A 17,167-nucleotide genomic window follows, 5' to 3' on the forward strand; every position below is an offset into this window, starting at 1 on the left:
CAACATCTGACAGCTGTAGAAATAAAATCAAGTTCAGAAAGAAACCAACAAAAAAGATAACCAGAATAGGAAAAGATACAAACTCTCCCTGTTAGAATTAAATATAAATAAAACTAAGTTGTAAGGCCAATATTAAGCATAAGGAGCTATAAAATAGACAAAGGCACAGAGAATAATTTCTATCACTCAAGAATCTAAAGCAATACCAGTCACATTTTTGGCACTCAATGAACACTTTGGAAGTAAAGAAAGGAAACTTTTTTTTTTGAGTTCCTATAATCCTTTTAAAAGTGTTATTATTTATAAATATTCCCAACTGAGAAAAATAACAACAAAAAACTCCAACAAATTTAAAATTATTAGGATACGCTAAATAGTAGATGGCAAGAATCTAAAATGTATTCATTTTGATAAACTAATAGTAACCCAATATTGGATCATTTACCAATAATCAGCACCATCTTCTTTCCTCTTCTTTATTCCAAAACCGAAATGAACATTTACTTGTCTTACAAGTTAAATACTTAAGAACACTCTGCATTTAAGCAGTAAAATCAACATTGCTTGCCACTAAAAATATAAAAATAATACAAAATTTGAAAGAATTGTTCTTAAATGTTTAAAAGATTTAAGTACCTTACGCTGATAAATACCGTGGAAAGTAAGGGATTATAAACGTAGCTTCTAAATGTAAGTAGATCATTTAACAAAGTTATCCAAATTCTAGATAGGGAACAAGCAATTTTCAGTCTAACCATGTAAAAGCTATCCTTAGACAGCAGACCTTGGCTTTTCTTCTTTAGGACAAAGCTTCTATTCATTTCATAATTAAATTTGAAATATTTCACATAAGAATTCACTAAGGACTATTCTAAAGCATGCAATGCCATTTTCAGGGCACAAAATGAAAATGGTTCTGAATTTTAATCCATATCTTGTTTTACCAGTACACAAAAGAAAATCTGTGACGACAACTGAAGAATTATTTTCCACCTTACTGAAGAAGCATGTTTTAAAATTAAAAACCATGAACAAATCTACCTACGAAATAATTCATTTTTTATATCAAACAGCTGCAGACCCTGTAATTGAAATAATGTATCTAAGGTTACAAATGAAAAGTGTTAGGTATCATTCCTGAAGTGACAGATTAAGTTCCTAATCCAGTTAAAGTAATAGCCATATTTGTAGTTTAACATAAATTAAGACTTTAATTATATTTGTGACTATTTTAAACAAAATAACAAATTCCTTTATACCTGAGAATGTAATTTATAGCAAAGCCAGGTTCATTTTCAAAACCAATCTATTTCACACCGCACAAGTACTCTGGTATAATGGTGTAATGTAATTCTTGTTGTGGAATGTTGAAAGAGTAGATACACTAAAGAGCACAGAAGAGGTTTGAAGATAAATGAAGATGCTATTCATTCAAGGGTAATTTCATCTCAGAACTATATGAAAGATGTTTCGTTCACACAGGCTAGTGTATGGCCTCAAATTTAAGTGTATTTTCAGCTCAAATATAATGCTGCTAGATCGATTATGCTGATACTGTATATCTAATAATGAAGAATTCTAGCCCTTTTCTGTTTAAAAAATAGACTGTCATTTTTTCATCTTACTGCTATGTCTTCATTGTTCTGTTTAACAGCAACAAATTTTTAATTTTTTTTTTTTTAATTTATGATAGTCACACAGAGAGAGAGAGAGAGAGGCAGAGACACAGGCAGAGGGAGAAGCAGGCCCCATGCACCGGGAGCCCAACGTGGGATTCGATCCTGCGTCTCCAGGATCGCGCCCTGGGCCAAAGGCAGGCGCCAAACCGCTGCGCCACCCAGGGATCCCAGCAACAAATTTTTAAATCCTGCTTGCTCTTTACTTTTTAAACAGAAAAGTATATGGTTGATATTCTAACTTGCAAACTCTCCTTGACTGCAGGAAAGTCCATTTTTGCTAAGTTAAATAGATACTTATGTCAACAAACTATTATTCTGTAAAATCATTCATTTTATTATTTACTAAAAATGACAACTCTAATAGCCACCTAATTCTATTTTGACAATCTTCATTTTCACAAATCCTGTTAAGACTAATTTAAATGTTTTGTATATACTGTACCATTTATATGTTGAGGAATTAATATTAATACTGAAAATGTTTTTAATCTGCTAAATTCTGTTTGCAACTTAAGTTCAATTTAAATTATCTTTTCTGAAGACCATACTTTATATATTTAAATCCTTCCAAGTTTTATAAGCATAAAATCACCAAAATAATACTGCTGGTATATAAGAGGTGACATAAGACATTCAATCTGAAGAATTTAAATTCTATAATATCAAGGAAACATCCTACAGCCTCCATTTTTCTCATTTTACTAAAATAACTGAAAAGGATTTTACAGGTTTCCTTATGGAATAAATGTTCCCTAAATTCTCTCTCCCTTTAAGCTTTCCTTTCCTTCTTCTAATCCTGAAGATAAATACAAAAGCCTCGTTTTGCAGAGGATGATCAAAGTGGAGGGATGAACAAACCTCGGAAAACTTTTATGCTCTATGAAACTTTAAGTTACATCAATTTAAAAAATGTCTTTCATAAAACAGTATTCTCTTAATTCTCTATTAAAATATATCCACTGGTGGCATCCTACTTCTATCAGGTTTGAACATACACTTAAAAAAATTGCATACAACCATAAACAATTTGAAGAAAAAATGTATCCAACCAAACTGAAAATTCAAAAATCATTTCCTCTGTAGTTCTACAAGTTGTCCACTGCAACCATCTGGATGACATGACATGTTTACAGTAGATGTATTTTCAGAATTACTGCTATTTCTCCAGTGGAACAACTGACTCGCAGTCCAAAGGAGACAGATACTCCTCTCTCCTACTCTTCCCAATCACTACATGAGGATATTATCATTTAACTGCTAATTAATATGTCTACCTAAAAGGCATAATTTGCTAAAAGGAAAAAGCAAGGGTCAGCTAACAATTTATCAGCAGATCTGACATGTAAGTATTCATGGCCCAGAATTAATAGGGCCTATAAAAATGCTGACTCTTTTTTAAATGATACAACATATTCAACAGAAAAAAAAAAGTTTTTTTGTTGTCTGCCCTTTCATTTTTAGAACAGGGTATTTATTCCCGAAAAATAGGGAATAATGAGACTATTAAGTAGAATAGTGATCTTTCCCTTAACCTGAGCCTACATGTTACTCTTACAGGAAGTAAGTGTAAAAACTAAGTAAAAAGAACATTTTCTTTTATGTAGTATTCTAATAATGATCATCAGTTTGAGACACTCTCTAAAAATAAGCCCAAACTTCTACAACAGATTAAGCCATACAAAAAAGGAAAACAAGTTTCTTTTTAAATTAGCTTCATATAATAAACAATATCCTTTCTAAAACTTACTAGAAAGTAACATTTTATTTTATACTTCATAAAATATGTATAAGGTACTAATTCAGCATTCAACATCTTGTTATTTCTACTGCTATTTCTATTGCTTTCACTTTTTTCAAAAGAATTTCTCATTTATTATCTAACTTGAACTTCACAATAACTGACAACATAGGTAAGACTGCCTTTATCACATTGCAGAGGTCCAAAAGCTGAGACACATGTTTATCTTTCCCATCTTAATGTAATCTGTAAGTTGTAAGATATAACTTGATGGGAAATGTCAGAAATGATTTTTTAATTAAATGCCTACTTATTTTTTAATAAAAATTCAAAGATATGTGTCACTGGACTGAACTGCTTATGCAACAAAATGTTACGACTCTAGACTCCCCAGGTTTGCATTCCAGCTCTGCCAAGTACTACCTATGTAAGTTTGAGCCATCTGCTTAATGTCTCCGCTTTAACTCCCTGATTTGTAAATTGGGAATAATACCACTACCCATCTCCTAGAGTTGCTGTGTGGGAAAATCATCTATGACACCTAAGATACATTTAACAAGGCCTGGCACATGGAGTAAGTGCTGTATACATTTTAGCTTCGTTATTATTGTTGTTCTTACTAACATTACCTGCAAAATTCGGATTATAATGGCACCTACCCATTCAGTTGTTTTAAGGATTAAATGAGTTAATAAGAATTAAGTGCTCAGGGACACCCCGGTGGCTCAGTGACTGAGCATCTGCCTTCGGCTCAGGGTGTGATCCTAGGGAGTCCCGGGGTCCTGGGATCAAGTCCCGCACTGGGTTCCCCACAGGGAGCCTGCTTCTCTGCCTCTGTCTCTCTCATGAATAAATAAAATCTTAAAAAAAAAAAAAGAATTAAGTGCTCAGCATAGCAATGAACATTTAGGTAGGTACTCAACCAATGCTGCTGTCTGTTTACTGCCACAGTCTGGGGGCTCTATGATGTGGGGCAAAGCTCTTAGTTTTAGTTTCCACATCTTTAAAATGAAGTCGTAATAGTCCCTTACACCAAGGTTATGGAAAGGACTGAATGAGATACTTCACATAAAAGCTCTCAGTAGAGGGGCTCCTGGGTGGTTCAATCAGTTGAACATCCGCCTTTGGCTCAGGTCCCGATCTTGGGATCCTGGGATCAAGCCTCACATTAGACTCCCTACCCAGTGGAGAGTCTACTTCTCCCTCTCCCTCTGCCCTTCCCCACCCTGCTCATGCTCACTCTCAATCTCTCTCTCAAATAAATAAAATTCTTTTTTAAAAAAAGCTCTCAGTAGAATACCTTAGACAACAAAAGTATTCAATAAAACTCAGTTTTAAGGGATCCCTGGGTGGCGCAGCGGTTTGGCGCCTGCCTTTGGCCCGGGGCGCGATCCTGGAGACCCGGGATCGAATCCCACGTCGGGCTCCCGGTGGATGGAGCCTGCTTCACCCTCTGCCTATGTCTCTGCCTCTCTCTCTCTCACTGTGTGCCTATCATAAATAAATAAAAATTTAAAAAAATTTAAAAAAAAAACCTCAGTTTTAAAACAAATCTTATTCAGTATTTTTTTAAAAAATACTTTGAATTAAAACACTCAATATTAACATTTTAGGTATGGTATGAATGATTACAAAAACTAATAATGTTCAGACAAATTCAAATATGTCCCCTCAAAAAATTTTTTTAAAGATTTTATTTATTGATTTGAGAAAGAGGGCACGCAAGCTGGGGCGGGGGAGCAGAGAACAAGAGGGAGCAGGAGAGAGACAAGTAGACTCCCACAGAGAGAGCAGAGCCCAATGTGAGGCTCCATCCCAGGACCCTGAGATCAAGACCTGAGCCAAAATTAAGATAACTGAGAACTTGATAACTGATAGCTTGTGCTATCGGTTGTCAGACGCTAAACCAAATGAGCCACCCAGGCACCCCTCCAAAAAATTCTTTTTTTTTTTTTAAAGATTTTATTTATTTATTCATAGAGATGCAGAGAGAAAGAGAGAGAGGCAGAGACACAGGCAGAGGGAGAAGCAGGCTCCATGCAGAGAGCCTGACATGGGACTCAATCCAGGGTCTCTAGATCACGCCCTGGGCTGCAGGCGGCGCTAAACCGCTGCGCCACCAGGGCTGCCCCCCTCCAAAAAATTCTTAAACCTAACATTTATTTTAATTACTTCAGTGTGTTAAGGCATTATAAGGCCTGCAAGCTTCTATTCCTCCTGCTGATATTGATTATATACACTTCTGTCAATGAATAGAAGGAAATAATAACCAACATTCATTGCATATTTACATTATGCCACATATTTTTCTAAGTACTTTATGTATATTAACACAGTCAGTCCTCATGACATCCAATAAAATAGCTTCTATTATATCTCAATTTTACAGATGAAGAAACTTGAAACAAAGAGAAATGTTTACGGTATACTGTATCTGAAGAGGTCAACTGCCCATTTTACTTGGGAAACTGCTATAAAAGACAGTATTTATCAAATCAGTAAAGTCATAAACTTCTCAAAAGAAAATAAGACATTTTATGCAGAAATCTTGCAGGGGAATTCACATGTGAAAAGTGTAGTTCAGTGTATTTCTAGACATGTGTGGTTCAAAACAAGAGCCATCAGCTACATGTGGCTATTGAGCACCTGATATATGACTAGCACAAACTGAGATGTGCTGTTAAGTAAAAAGTACACTTCAGATTTTGAACTTAATATAAAAAAAGTAAAACAGGGATCCCTGGGTGGCGCAGCGGTTTGGCGCCTGCCTTTGGCCCGGGGCGCGATCCTGGAGGCCCGGGATCGAATCCCACGTCGGGCTCCCGGTGCATGGAGCCTGCTTCTCCCTCTGCCTGTGTCTCTGCGCCTCTCTCTCTCTCTCTCTCTCTCTCTGACTATCATAAATTAAAAAAAAAAAAGTAAAACATCCCATTAATAAATTTTGTACTAATCATATATTAAAATTATAATATTTGGATACACAAGGTTAAATAAAACATGATTAAAATTAATTTCATGTTTCTTTTTACATTTTTTTAATGAGACTACCACAAAATTTTAAACTACATATGTGGACAACATTATATACATTATATATCTATTGGACAGTGGTTCAGGCTTAGGAAGTGAGACAGTAGTAACAGAGAATTGTTATCAAAGTTCTTTTCCCAATTACACACATATACAGATTGATTATATATGTATATACATACTGCTGCGCGCACACACACTCTGCTCATGAGAACAGAGGAACATGCTACACTAATACTTCACTATTTCCAACATACCAGATTGGTATATGACTAGACTTTGTGGATGAGGGGGAAAAAGTAAATCTAAGAGGAAATAACAAAAAAAAAAAAAAAAAAAAAAGAGGAAATAACAGTCCAGGGAAAAATTTATTTTCTTTTAAACTGAAATCATAAGGGTTCCTTTAATCAAAAAATCTAACCACTTAGTTCCAGGAATATAATAAATGCCAAGTCTATGTGGTAAGTAAAATTTAAATTTCCTGATGGCTTAACTGGCAGACTATTAAAATATCTGATGCTTGATATCTGGTATCTTCCAGAAAATATCCAGTTTATGGATACCTTTCACATTGTTTTGATCAATTTACACATTTAACTGATTCTTCTAAACGGATACTGGTCCACTATATAGAAGAAAATTACTCCATAAAGTTTACATCAGATATCTGGAAAAGTCACATTTATAGTCATGGCTACTATCAGCTGTCAAGTCAAAGAATATTGAAGAAAACTAAGAATTTTTAATATATGCTGGTTAATTTATCATCTAAGTGACATATGTAGGATAACAAAAAAATTGAAATGGTTAAGCAAATTCTGCATTTTAAAAGGTTCTTTTCTTCTGGTTTTAGTTTTGTTTTGTTTTTAAGATTTTATTTATTTATTCATGAGAGACAGAGAGAGAGAGAGAGAGAGAGACAGAGACAGAGACAGAGAGACAGAGATATAGGCAGAGGGAAAAGCAAGCTCCACGCAGGGAGCCTGACATGGGACTCAATCCCAGATCTCCAGGATCACACCCTGGGCCAAAGGCAGCGCTAAACTGCTGAGCCACCCAGGCTGCCCTGGTTTTAGTTTTAATTGGAACTATGATTTGAGAAGCCATGGTAAGAAAGTAAATTAATAGGAACCATAAAAATAGAGTTGCTAAATAAAGTATACACTAAAATTTCTTCTTCAGATTACTTAAAACATTATTATTATTTTTTTAATGGTAACATACATCAGTTTGTACTGAAAACTAGTTAATTCCAGAATTTCTCAACATTAAAACTATTTACATTTGGGACTGGTAATCTTTGTTGTGGAGAGACTGTCTTGGGCATTGTAAGATGTTTAACAGTATCCCTGGCATTTACCCAGTAGATGCCAATAGCATACACTTCAACAGTTATGACAACCAGAAATATCTAAATACTGTCAAATGTCTTCTGTTGGGTAGAAATCTCCTTCAGTTAAGAACCACTGCTCTATTCCTTGGTGAAAATTACTTCAGCAATTTTAGGGTCTTTTCACAAGGCACCCGCAAATAGCTACAGCAAATCCCGTCAAACCATATGCAGAATAGCTTAGGTATATTTCTATTTGCGTATGTGCACTGGAATGTTTTCTGGAGAAATGTTTTACAGTTTTCATGAAGTCCTAAAAAGAATTATCCCTGGCAATTTAATGGCAATTAAAAAGAGGTTAAGAATTAGTGCTTCAACTAAAATATTCACTGGGTCATGAAGCTATTTTTTCCAAGATAAACAGTGAAAATACTGTTTTACACACAGCAAATAATTTGCTTGTGCTATCAGTTATCAGGCGAAATTGCTTTTACCACACTTATAAACCTTTCACTCAACATTTACTGAGTACATCTGGTATGCTACGCAGTGTTATTAGTATCTGAAAGCTAAATTTAAATTCACCCTTACCAAGAAAAAAAAAAGATTTATAGCAGTATAAAGTCCATATTTATTGCATATAATCAACTGAGAATTTCTGCTTCTCAAAGGTTAACATAAGAAAAAATACACTAGTTATAATACTAGCATCTAAAGATAAAATAAAGATAAATAAATAAATGTAATTTACATTTCTGGCAAAAAGATTTTAAATAAATCTGAAAGAAACTTAAAGATATTCATAGATACTCATATGAATTATTATCCAAATACATTTCTTTCCATCTTTTCCTTCTTTCCTTGCTTAATGAAAACAAAAATGTGCTAAATGACATGCTATCAAACACAGTAACTAAACACAGAGAGTACCAAGTTGAATAAAAAAATGTGATATGACCAAGTGCTTTCCATCATGCCTGCAACATAGCAAAATCTCATGGGCCCTTTCTTCCCTTTCTTTCTGTTCTCCAGAAGCTCACAGTCCTATCTCCAAAAATGCCACGTCTTAGGTTTATCTTTTAAGTTATCTTTTAGGCGCTACACAATAAAATCCTCTTTTAGGATTCATAGTCAGCTTACATAGTGATTCAAACTATGTAAGCTAATTAAATAACAGCTACATATGTAAAACATCTGAATAACTTTAATTCTATAATCTCCATAAACATTTCTCTTTTTTTAAGTGAATTATAGTATATTCATATAGCAGGATAACATATATCAATAAAAATGAGTAAATCAGAGATATATCATGTATCAAAATGGACAAATATAAAAAACAAAGTGCCAAAAAAAACAAACATATACAATTTCTTAAATTTACATGAATATAAAAAGCAATCTACATTACTAGTTATTTTTGTTCCCTCTTTATGTATGCATAGTTATCTATAGTTTAATCATAATGATAAGCAAATTCAGAATAATGAAAGAGAAGGGAGAGGGAAACAGAATCAGCGAAGGTTATACAGGGCCCTTTAGCAATATCTGTAAGGGTTTGTTTGTTTAATTTCAGTTAGTTAATATATAGTATAACACTGTATACCTTGTTTTTAAAGCAAATAATCCCCAAGTATCCTATTCCTCCTATGGTGCAGTTTAAAGTTTACAGGACCACTAACCTTTTTTGGATTACCCAACTGTGATATACAATGTGAAGAGCTATTGCATTCAATAAGTGGTTTGGGAATAATAGACACTAATATAATCAATAAATGTATAAGGAATAGCTAGAGTATATCTGCTTCAAGATTAACAAATGGATTAAGCTAGAATGAGCACAGTGAAAGAATGATGCTTAAAAATATGTGGTAAATAAATCTTTACAAATAAGTTAGAAAATAACTGTCCACAAGTGAACGTATCACCACAAAAAATCAATACCATCATATCTAGCCAAAAGCTAAACTAAGAGAATACATCTAACACATAAGTGATTTTTATAGAAGAATGAAGATTTTTGTTTATTTTATATACCAGCAACAATTAACTGAAAATATTACTTAATAAAATTATACTTCACAGAAGAGATGTTATATTGATAATGGTAACTCACACGGAAAAATTATAAACATACAACATCACAGACTGCCTGGAGAGGAAAAAATAGTTGCAACTCAAGTGAAAAATATTACATTATTTACATATTTACCTGCACAGCAAGAGAAGCTGCATTGTCAGAAAGCAAAATTTGCTCCCCTGTGGAAATACAATGAAAGGTCTGAGTCAAAAGTGAGATTGCTAAACAAGTAAAATATAAATACTCTTCTTTTAAAACACTATTCCTATTTTTAAAAATAAAAGGTATAGCCTTTCACTAAAGTAATTAAGTTCTATATCAATGCTATTGTCCAATCATAATTTTGATTAAATTACCACAATATGTACATAATGATAAAACAAGACTATTTCCTCTAAAACTAATTGATCATTTATCGCATTTTATCAACAATATTTAATTAAAATCACTCAAAAACAAATTCATTTTTCAACTTTTCAAGAAATATTATTCCTCTTTTCATTAAAATTAAGTAAAATAGTATGTGCTCAAACCCCTTTAGTTAAAAGTAAAAGCATTTAAAATCATATAAAACCAGCTTGCAGTTAATATTGCACAGTGTGTCTAGGTCTGTCACACAAAAGAAAGATGACAAGTTTGCTGCAATAAAAATTCCATGCTTAGAAGACTAGGGCTGCTCACTATTAGTCTTCATTACTTTGCAGTCTTCTGACAACTGCAGCAGGCTGCTGAGCCCCAAATGGGGTCCATAATGTGATCTGATGATATATGAAGAGCTGCTAAAGGGAGCCTGAACCATCCTAGCCTATACATTTTAACAGTTCCTTTTTACTGAGAGCCCACTTTACCACAGGACTTCAAAAATCTGCTGTGTCAGCTATTGGTGCCGTAAATCTGCCAACTGCTCCTGCAACCACATCATTTTACACTGCCTACAGCAGCCAATATAATGAGTCAATAATAAACTAAGGACCTTATAGGCCATGAATAGTTGGTTTACACTGGCAGATACAAGTGTAGATAAAATCTCCTAGACAAATTATACAAGAGAACCCTTTTTATGTTCTCTCAGAAGTGATATTACTGAGGGGTTGTTTTTCTTTTTTGGTTATAAATATATATATGTATATATATTTTTAAGATTTTACTTATTGAAGACAAAGAGAGCACAAGCAGGGGAGGAAGGGGCAGAGGGAGAAGGAGAAGCAGACTCCCTTTGTGCAAGGTGCCCAATGAGGGGCTCCATCCCAGGACCCTAAGATCCATGACCTGAGCGGAAGGCAGACACTTAACCAACTGAGCCACCCAGGCAACCTAGATATATTTTTATACGTAGCCATTTTTAATTGTGAACAAGTACCTACCTTTCAGTTGTTGATATAAGGTAGCATTTTCAGGCCAAGGTTCTGCAGCTGTGGAGACAAGGCAGTGACAATTAGGCACATAGGGCAAAAACGTATCAATAACCAAACAAATTAATAAGCACAAATATCTGCCTAGAGCATTTAATTAAGGTCAATTGCCAAGGTTACCTTAAATATGGCAACAAACCACACCACCTTAGGTTGCATGGTATCCTGTATAAGTAGGTTAGATAATTTCTTTTAAATGCACGTTTGGGGGACACCTGGGCGGCTCAGCAGTTGAGCTTGCTTTTGGCTCAGGTTGGGATCCCAGGACCCTGGGATTGAGTCCCACGTCAGGCACCCCCAAAGGGAGCCTGCTTCTCCCTCTGCCTATGTCTCTGTGTCTCTCATGAATAAATTTTTTAAAAAGATTTTATTTATTTGGGATCCCTGGGTGGCACAGCGGTTTAGTGCCTGCCTTTGGCCCAGGGCGTGATCCTGGAGACCCAGGAGCGAATCCCACGTCGGGCTCCCGGTGCATGGAGCCTGTTTCTCCCTCTGCCTATGTCTCTGCCTCTCTCTCTCTCTCTCTCTCTCTCTCTCTCTCTCTGTCTCTCTGTGACTACCATAAATAAACAAACAAACAAACAAATGAATAAATAAATAAGATTTTATTTATTTATTCATGAGAGACACACAGAGAGTGAGTCAGCAACACAGGCAGACGGCGAAGCAGGTTCCCTGCAGGGAGTCCAATCTAAGACTCGATCCCCAGACCCGGGATCATGTCCTGAGCCAAAGGCAGATGCTCAACTGCTGGGCCACCCAGGCATCCCAATAAATAAAATCTTTAAAAATATACATACATATATATACACATACATATATATGTATATATATATGTATGTGTGTGTATATATATATATATATATATATATACACACACACACACATGTTTGGTTTATTATTTGGTGGGGAGTTGTGGTGTTGTTTTAGCAGAGAAGAGGTGGAAGACATCTTGCCCAATCAAAAATGAAAATTTAAAAACTAAAACAGATGATATGCTACTATTCTTTTAGCCTCCAAACATAGCCATTCCAAAATATTACTTAAAAGATACTAATTTGGGGATGTCTGTCTGGCCCAGTCAGGAAAGCATGCAATTCTTGATCTTGGGGTTATGAGTTCAAGCCCCACATTAGTGCAGAGATTACTTAAATAAATAAATCCTAAAAAAAAAAATAATAATAAGATATTGAATTCGATTCACTATCAAAAAATAGTGAAACAATATTTATAATATTTTATTGTAAACTTTCAAAATTTCAAACAGACAACACTATACAAAAGAATCAAATATATCTTTTTCAGGCTACACATCTTTCCTTATAAATTGGTAGTATTTAAACATACAGAAGAACCCTGTTGTATTCTAGAACATTCCATTGTCTTGAACCCACCACCACCACTCCACAAAAACGAAGTGGAATGGCATGATGAACCTGTAAGTACCTACGATGTGAAATAAAGCTAATAAAACTAATTTTAAGCCTAAAGCCAGGCTTGACCATAACTCTTAACATCTCATTGAGATGCACTAAACACTCTAGGGATCAAGGAGGCCTTTAATTTGCTTTTACTCATATTTCAGAATGAAAAGGAAAAAATAATATTATTATAAATGCTACTTTTGGTTTGGTTTGGGCTATACAAAATTAGGCTCATATTTAGGAATAATACCATGAAAACCTCAAGCAAAATACACCATACATAGTTTTATATGCTGTTGCTCATAATATTATACATATACAGGGATGCGTGGGTGGCTCAGCAGTTGGGCGTCTGCCTTCGGCTCAGGGCATGATCCCGGAGTCCCAGGACCGATCGAGTCCCACATCTGACTCCCTGCATGGAGCCTGCTTCTCCCTCTGCCTATGTGTCCTGCCTCTCTCTCTGTGTGTCTCTCATGAATAAATAAATAAAATCTTTAAAAATATATGTATTATACACATACATAAAAGCTAGTGAGTTTCAACTCACATACCAAAAAGGCAGTAAAACTAAATATTTATTATACGTTTCTGTAAACTTTTAACAAAATAGAATTTCAGGAAGAACCCAATTAACCTGTGTAACACAGTTTTTAAAACAAAAGTCAAGGAAACAAAAACAAGCTGACATCAGCAAATTACTAAAAAATAACCTTTTAGGATAAACTGTATGGTCAGCACACCTATACCGTTTACATCTATATGAGAAACAATACCATGAGGTTCATTTGTTATAAAATCCTACATCATTGAAGATTCAATTATTTTTAAAAAGATTCAATTATATGCATCCAAATCTAATTAAAGCAATGAAGCATATAAATAAAATTTACAAAAATTTCAAAGATACTGAAACTAAGTTTCTTGAGGTCACAGATATGTCCCATCTGTATAGGCTACCCTGATACTTGATTAAACCTACCACTTTGTTCCCTAAACATTCTGGCTAATCAAAATTTTACTAAACTTAATATTATCATCTATGCTAAAGCAATAGGGTGTTCTAATTAAATATTCTAATAATTTTAACTTATGTTAGCTAGATTTTATATGTACTATACATGGATTACAAGTTTTCAAAACAATGCAATAACATACACTTAGCATTAAGCACATACACGATATAATTTAAGTATTCTCTGATCAATCAGAAGTTACTTCACTACTGGGCAGTATCACAGAGTTCTCATATGAACAGAAATTTATGTGTTCAGGTAAACGTTAATTTATTATCACTACCATGGATTCTCTAGATCTAATACAACAGACATATGTGAAAATAAAGAAATCTGGAGACATGTTCCCGATTACAAATAAAAATAAAGAAGTTGTCTACAAATACTGAAATCTCTGTTATTAATAAGAACCGAAAGATGGAAACTGGGGTGAAGGGGTATATTTTCCTTGTTCCAGAATATGAAACATATTCCAATTTAGAAACTACTGTTGAAAATAAATTCTCAGGGATGCCTGGGTGGCTCAGCGGTTGAACACATATATGCCTTTGGCTCAGAGTGTGATCCCTAGGTCCTAGAATCAGGTCCCGCATGGGGCTCCCTACAGGGACCCTGCTTCTCCCTCTGCCTATGTCTCTGCCTCATTCTCTGTGTCTCTGGTGAATAAATAAAATCTAGAAAAAAAAAATCTCAGAAAGTAACTGCCAAAAACATCTGGTGTTACCTTCACAAATAGAATCTATTATTTAAAAAGAGAAGGCAAATAGGTTGATAAAACCCTATATCTATATCAGTTTAGCAGCATGACATTTTAGTGTATCCATGGACCAGGAGGCAAGAAATGGTAGAGTATGCAAGGAATGATCGACTACCCATCTCACCCATGAGCAGCTCAAAGCATACAAATATCACTGATTTAAGTGCATCACCCACATGAACCAGCTCAAGTAATTACATTTTAAACATGACATGGGACAAGAAAGAGCTTGAATGTCATTTGATAGAGAACCAAAAGTGAAAATCCTAAGTTGTGTGGCATGGTAATGGATCTACAAACCAACCACGTAGGTACCTTTCCAGGAAACGAACTCTATTAACTGCCTTTGTAAGTAAATCCATGAATCATGAACACTCTTATCCACACCTGACAAAGAACAATGCCTATTTCTCAGATTGGATAACATTAATGAAAGTCTTCTTTACCAAGAACGCCTATTACCTGAAAGACAAAGCCCAAAAATGCAACTGCTTTCCTATTCCTCTTTCCCAAGGTCAGGCAAGCCAAAACCGACCCATTGCCCCTGATCATATATAAAAGAGGGAGATTAAAAATTTTTAAATTACAGTGCTGACAACAGTCCTTAAAAATCTGTAGCATTTAAAAAGAAACATCTTATGTAATAATAAAACATTTTTATCCTTACTAGTTTTACCTCCATTGACCTAAAATGTTTTAAATCATAAACAAATTCAATAGTGAATAAAAGTTCATGACTCACCTATTTTCAGCTTCTACCACCAAAAACACTCCCCAGTGTGAAATGCCTTATTAAACTCACCTTTGGGAAAGATCAGCCTTAGAATACATACAGAAGGTGAGACCCATTTAAATAAAATTTTAAAAATAAAAAAAAAAAAAAAGAAAGTGAGACTCAGGAGCACCAGGGTGGCTAACTCGCTTAAGCATCTGCCTTCAGCTCAGGTCATGATCTGAGGGTCCTGGGATAGAGCCCCACAATGACCTCCTTGCTCAGTGGGAAGCCTGCTTTTCCCCTCTCCCTCTGCCCCTGCTTGTGCTCTCTCAAATAAATAAATAAAATCTTAAAAAAAAAAAAAGTGAGACTCAAAGTTTCTGGAAAAATTTTGGTAGAATATGGGGGACTGAGAGAGACTGTTGCTCAATGCTGTTAAGGTGCAAGATACTGGTATTATTAGCACATCAAAAGTAAACTTTATGCCTAAAACACATCAACAGTTGGTGTGGCTCTTGGAATAAAGATCAGATTCCTCAACTTGGCCTTACACATCACCCTCTCTATCTCTCTGGCCTTCTGGCCTCACCGCACTCTACAATCTGGCCACACTGGCCTTCAGTCCGTTTCTGGATGCACCATGTTCCTTCCTGCCCCAGAGATTCGTTTGTGCTGTTTTCTCTGCCCAGGAGCTATCTTCCACTGCTACTGTATCAGCTCAAACATGCTGAGATGTTGGGCTGGCTTCCTGGACGTGCCTGAGCAACTGCACAAGGCTGGTGCTTAGAAGGGCTCCACACTTGGTTTAACGTTCTCTTAGTCTTAGAATTCTTTGAGCAGGGGCCTCATGTGATCCTTTTGCACTGGGCCCTACACAATATGTAGCCAGTCATGTCTTCAGGGAAGCCTTCACTGACCCTCCCTGAATAGTTCAAACACTCTTTACTAGCTTGACAGCAAGTACCACTTAACGCAGACAATATTTTTACACTGATTTGAGGACTGATTGTTTATTTCCCCTAATAGAACATAAACACCATGAATCCAGTGTTCCTTTCTGATCTTTGCTTACCACTTCATCCCCAGAACTTACTACCTAATCAGTAAATGTTGGCTGAATGTTTTTATTATTACCACTATCAGTATTATTATTATCCTGTACTCTTTATGCTAAGAATGCAGCACAGAAGATAAGGAAATTACATAACATGGCTAAAAAAGGGAAACTTGACCAAGAAAACTTTAATACAGTAACCAGTAACACAAATATAAAAATATCAAACAGCAGCTTAAATGGTTGGCGTAATCTAAGTCGGTTAATTACCTCAGCACTGACCCTAAACCTGGAAATGTGTTTCTTTGTTTCAGGTCAAATGTACAGTTTCCACTTGATATTACTGTTACAGCACTCCTAAAACCGACACAAGGTCTTCAGTTATCTGACCTGTTATCTCAAAACTCCCCTTTCCACACCCTACAACTCTAACCCAGGTACCACTGCTTTTTAAAATCTAAGTTCCCCAACAAAAAAAATATTTGAGCATTAGGCACAAATAGATTTAGAGATGACACGGTCAGTACTCCTAAGCTAACAAATCATGTACATTATAAAGCACACATTAAAAAAGAAAACAGAGTAAAAAAATAAGTTGAAATCCAAGCTCCAATACTTACTTTCTGTACTTCAAACAACTGTCTTACGTAACGCAGGGAGTTACATCCCACTCCACTTTGAAAAATATCGCATTATTAAACAACTACTTATTTGACATTTTAGCAAAGAACCGAGCCATTCACATACCCCTGAACAAAAAGGAGTCCTCCTCTATTGTACAAAATCATCTTTTTTGACTATGAGAAAAGGTTGGAAAGAACACACCTAAGTTAATACGGGGGGGGGGGGGTGGATAAAACAAGACCCTCATATCTTACCATAATACCTAAAATTTCCCCTATATACTTCAAACTTTCTCACCTTTGTGACTT

General features: G+C 35.2%; 1 protein-coding gene across 2 annotated transcripts in view; it reads right to left on the minus strand.

The window, feature by feature from the left end:
* MTX2 (metaxin 2) overlaps nucleotides 1-17,167 on the minus strand; it is a 67,490-nt gene that overhangs the window by 29,940 nt on the left and 20,383 nt on the right. For both annotated transcript variants that reach the window (XM_055308448.1, XM_055308449.1), the window contains exons 2-3: nucleotides 11,222-11,269; nucleotides 9,990-10,036 (exon numbers count right to left, since the gene is read on the minus strand). In XM_055308448.1, the coding sequence (XP_055164423.1) occupies nucleotides 9,990-10,036; nucleotides 11,222-11,269 (95 nt within the window). The remainder of the gene's footprint in view (nucleotides 1-9,989; nucleotides 10,037-11,221; nucleotides 11,270-17,167) is intronic.

Source organism: Nyctereutes procyonoides, unplaced genomic scaffold (genome assembly GCF_905146905.1).
Source record: "Nyctereutes procyonoides isolate TBG_1078 unplaced genomic scaffold, NYPRO_anot_genome, whole genome shotgun sequence".
NCBI lineage: Eukaryota > Metazoa > Chordata > Mammalia > Carnivora > Canidae > Nyctereutes > Nyctereutes procyonoides.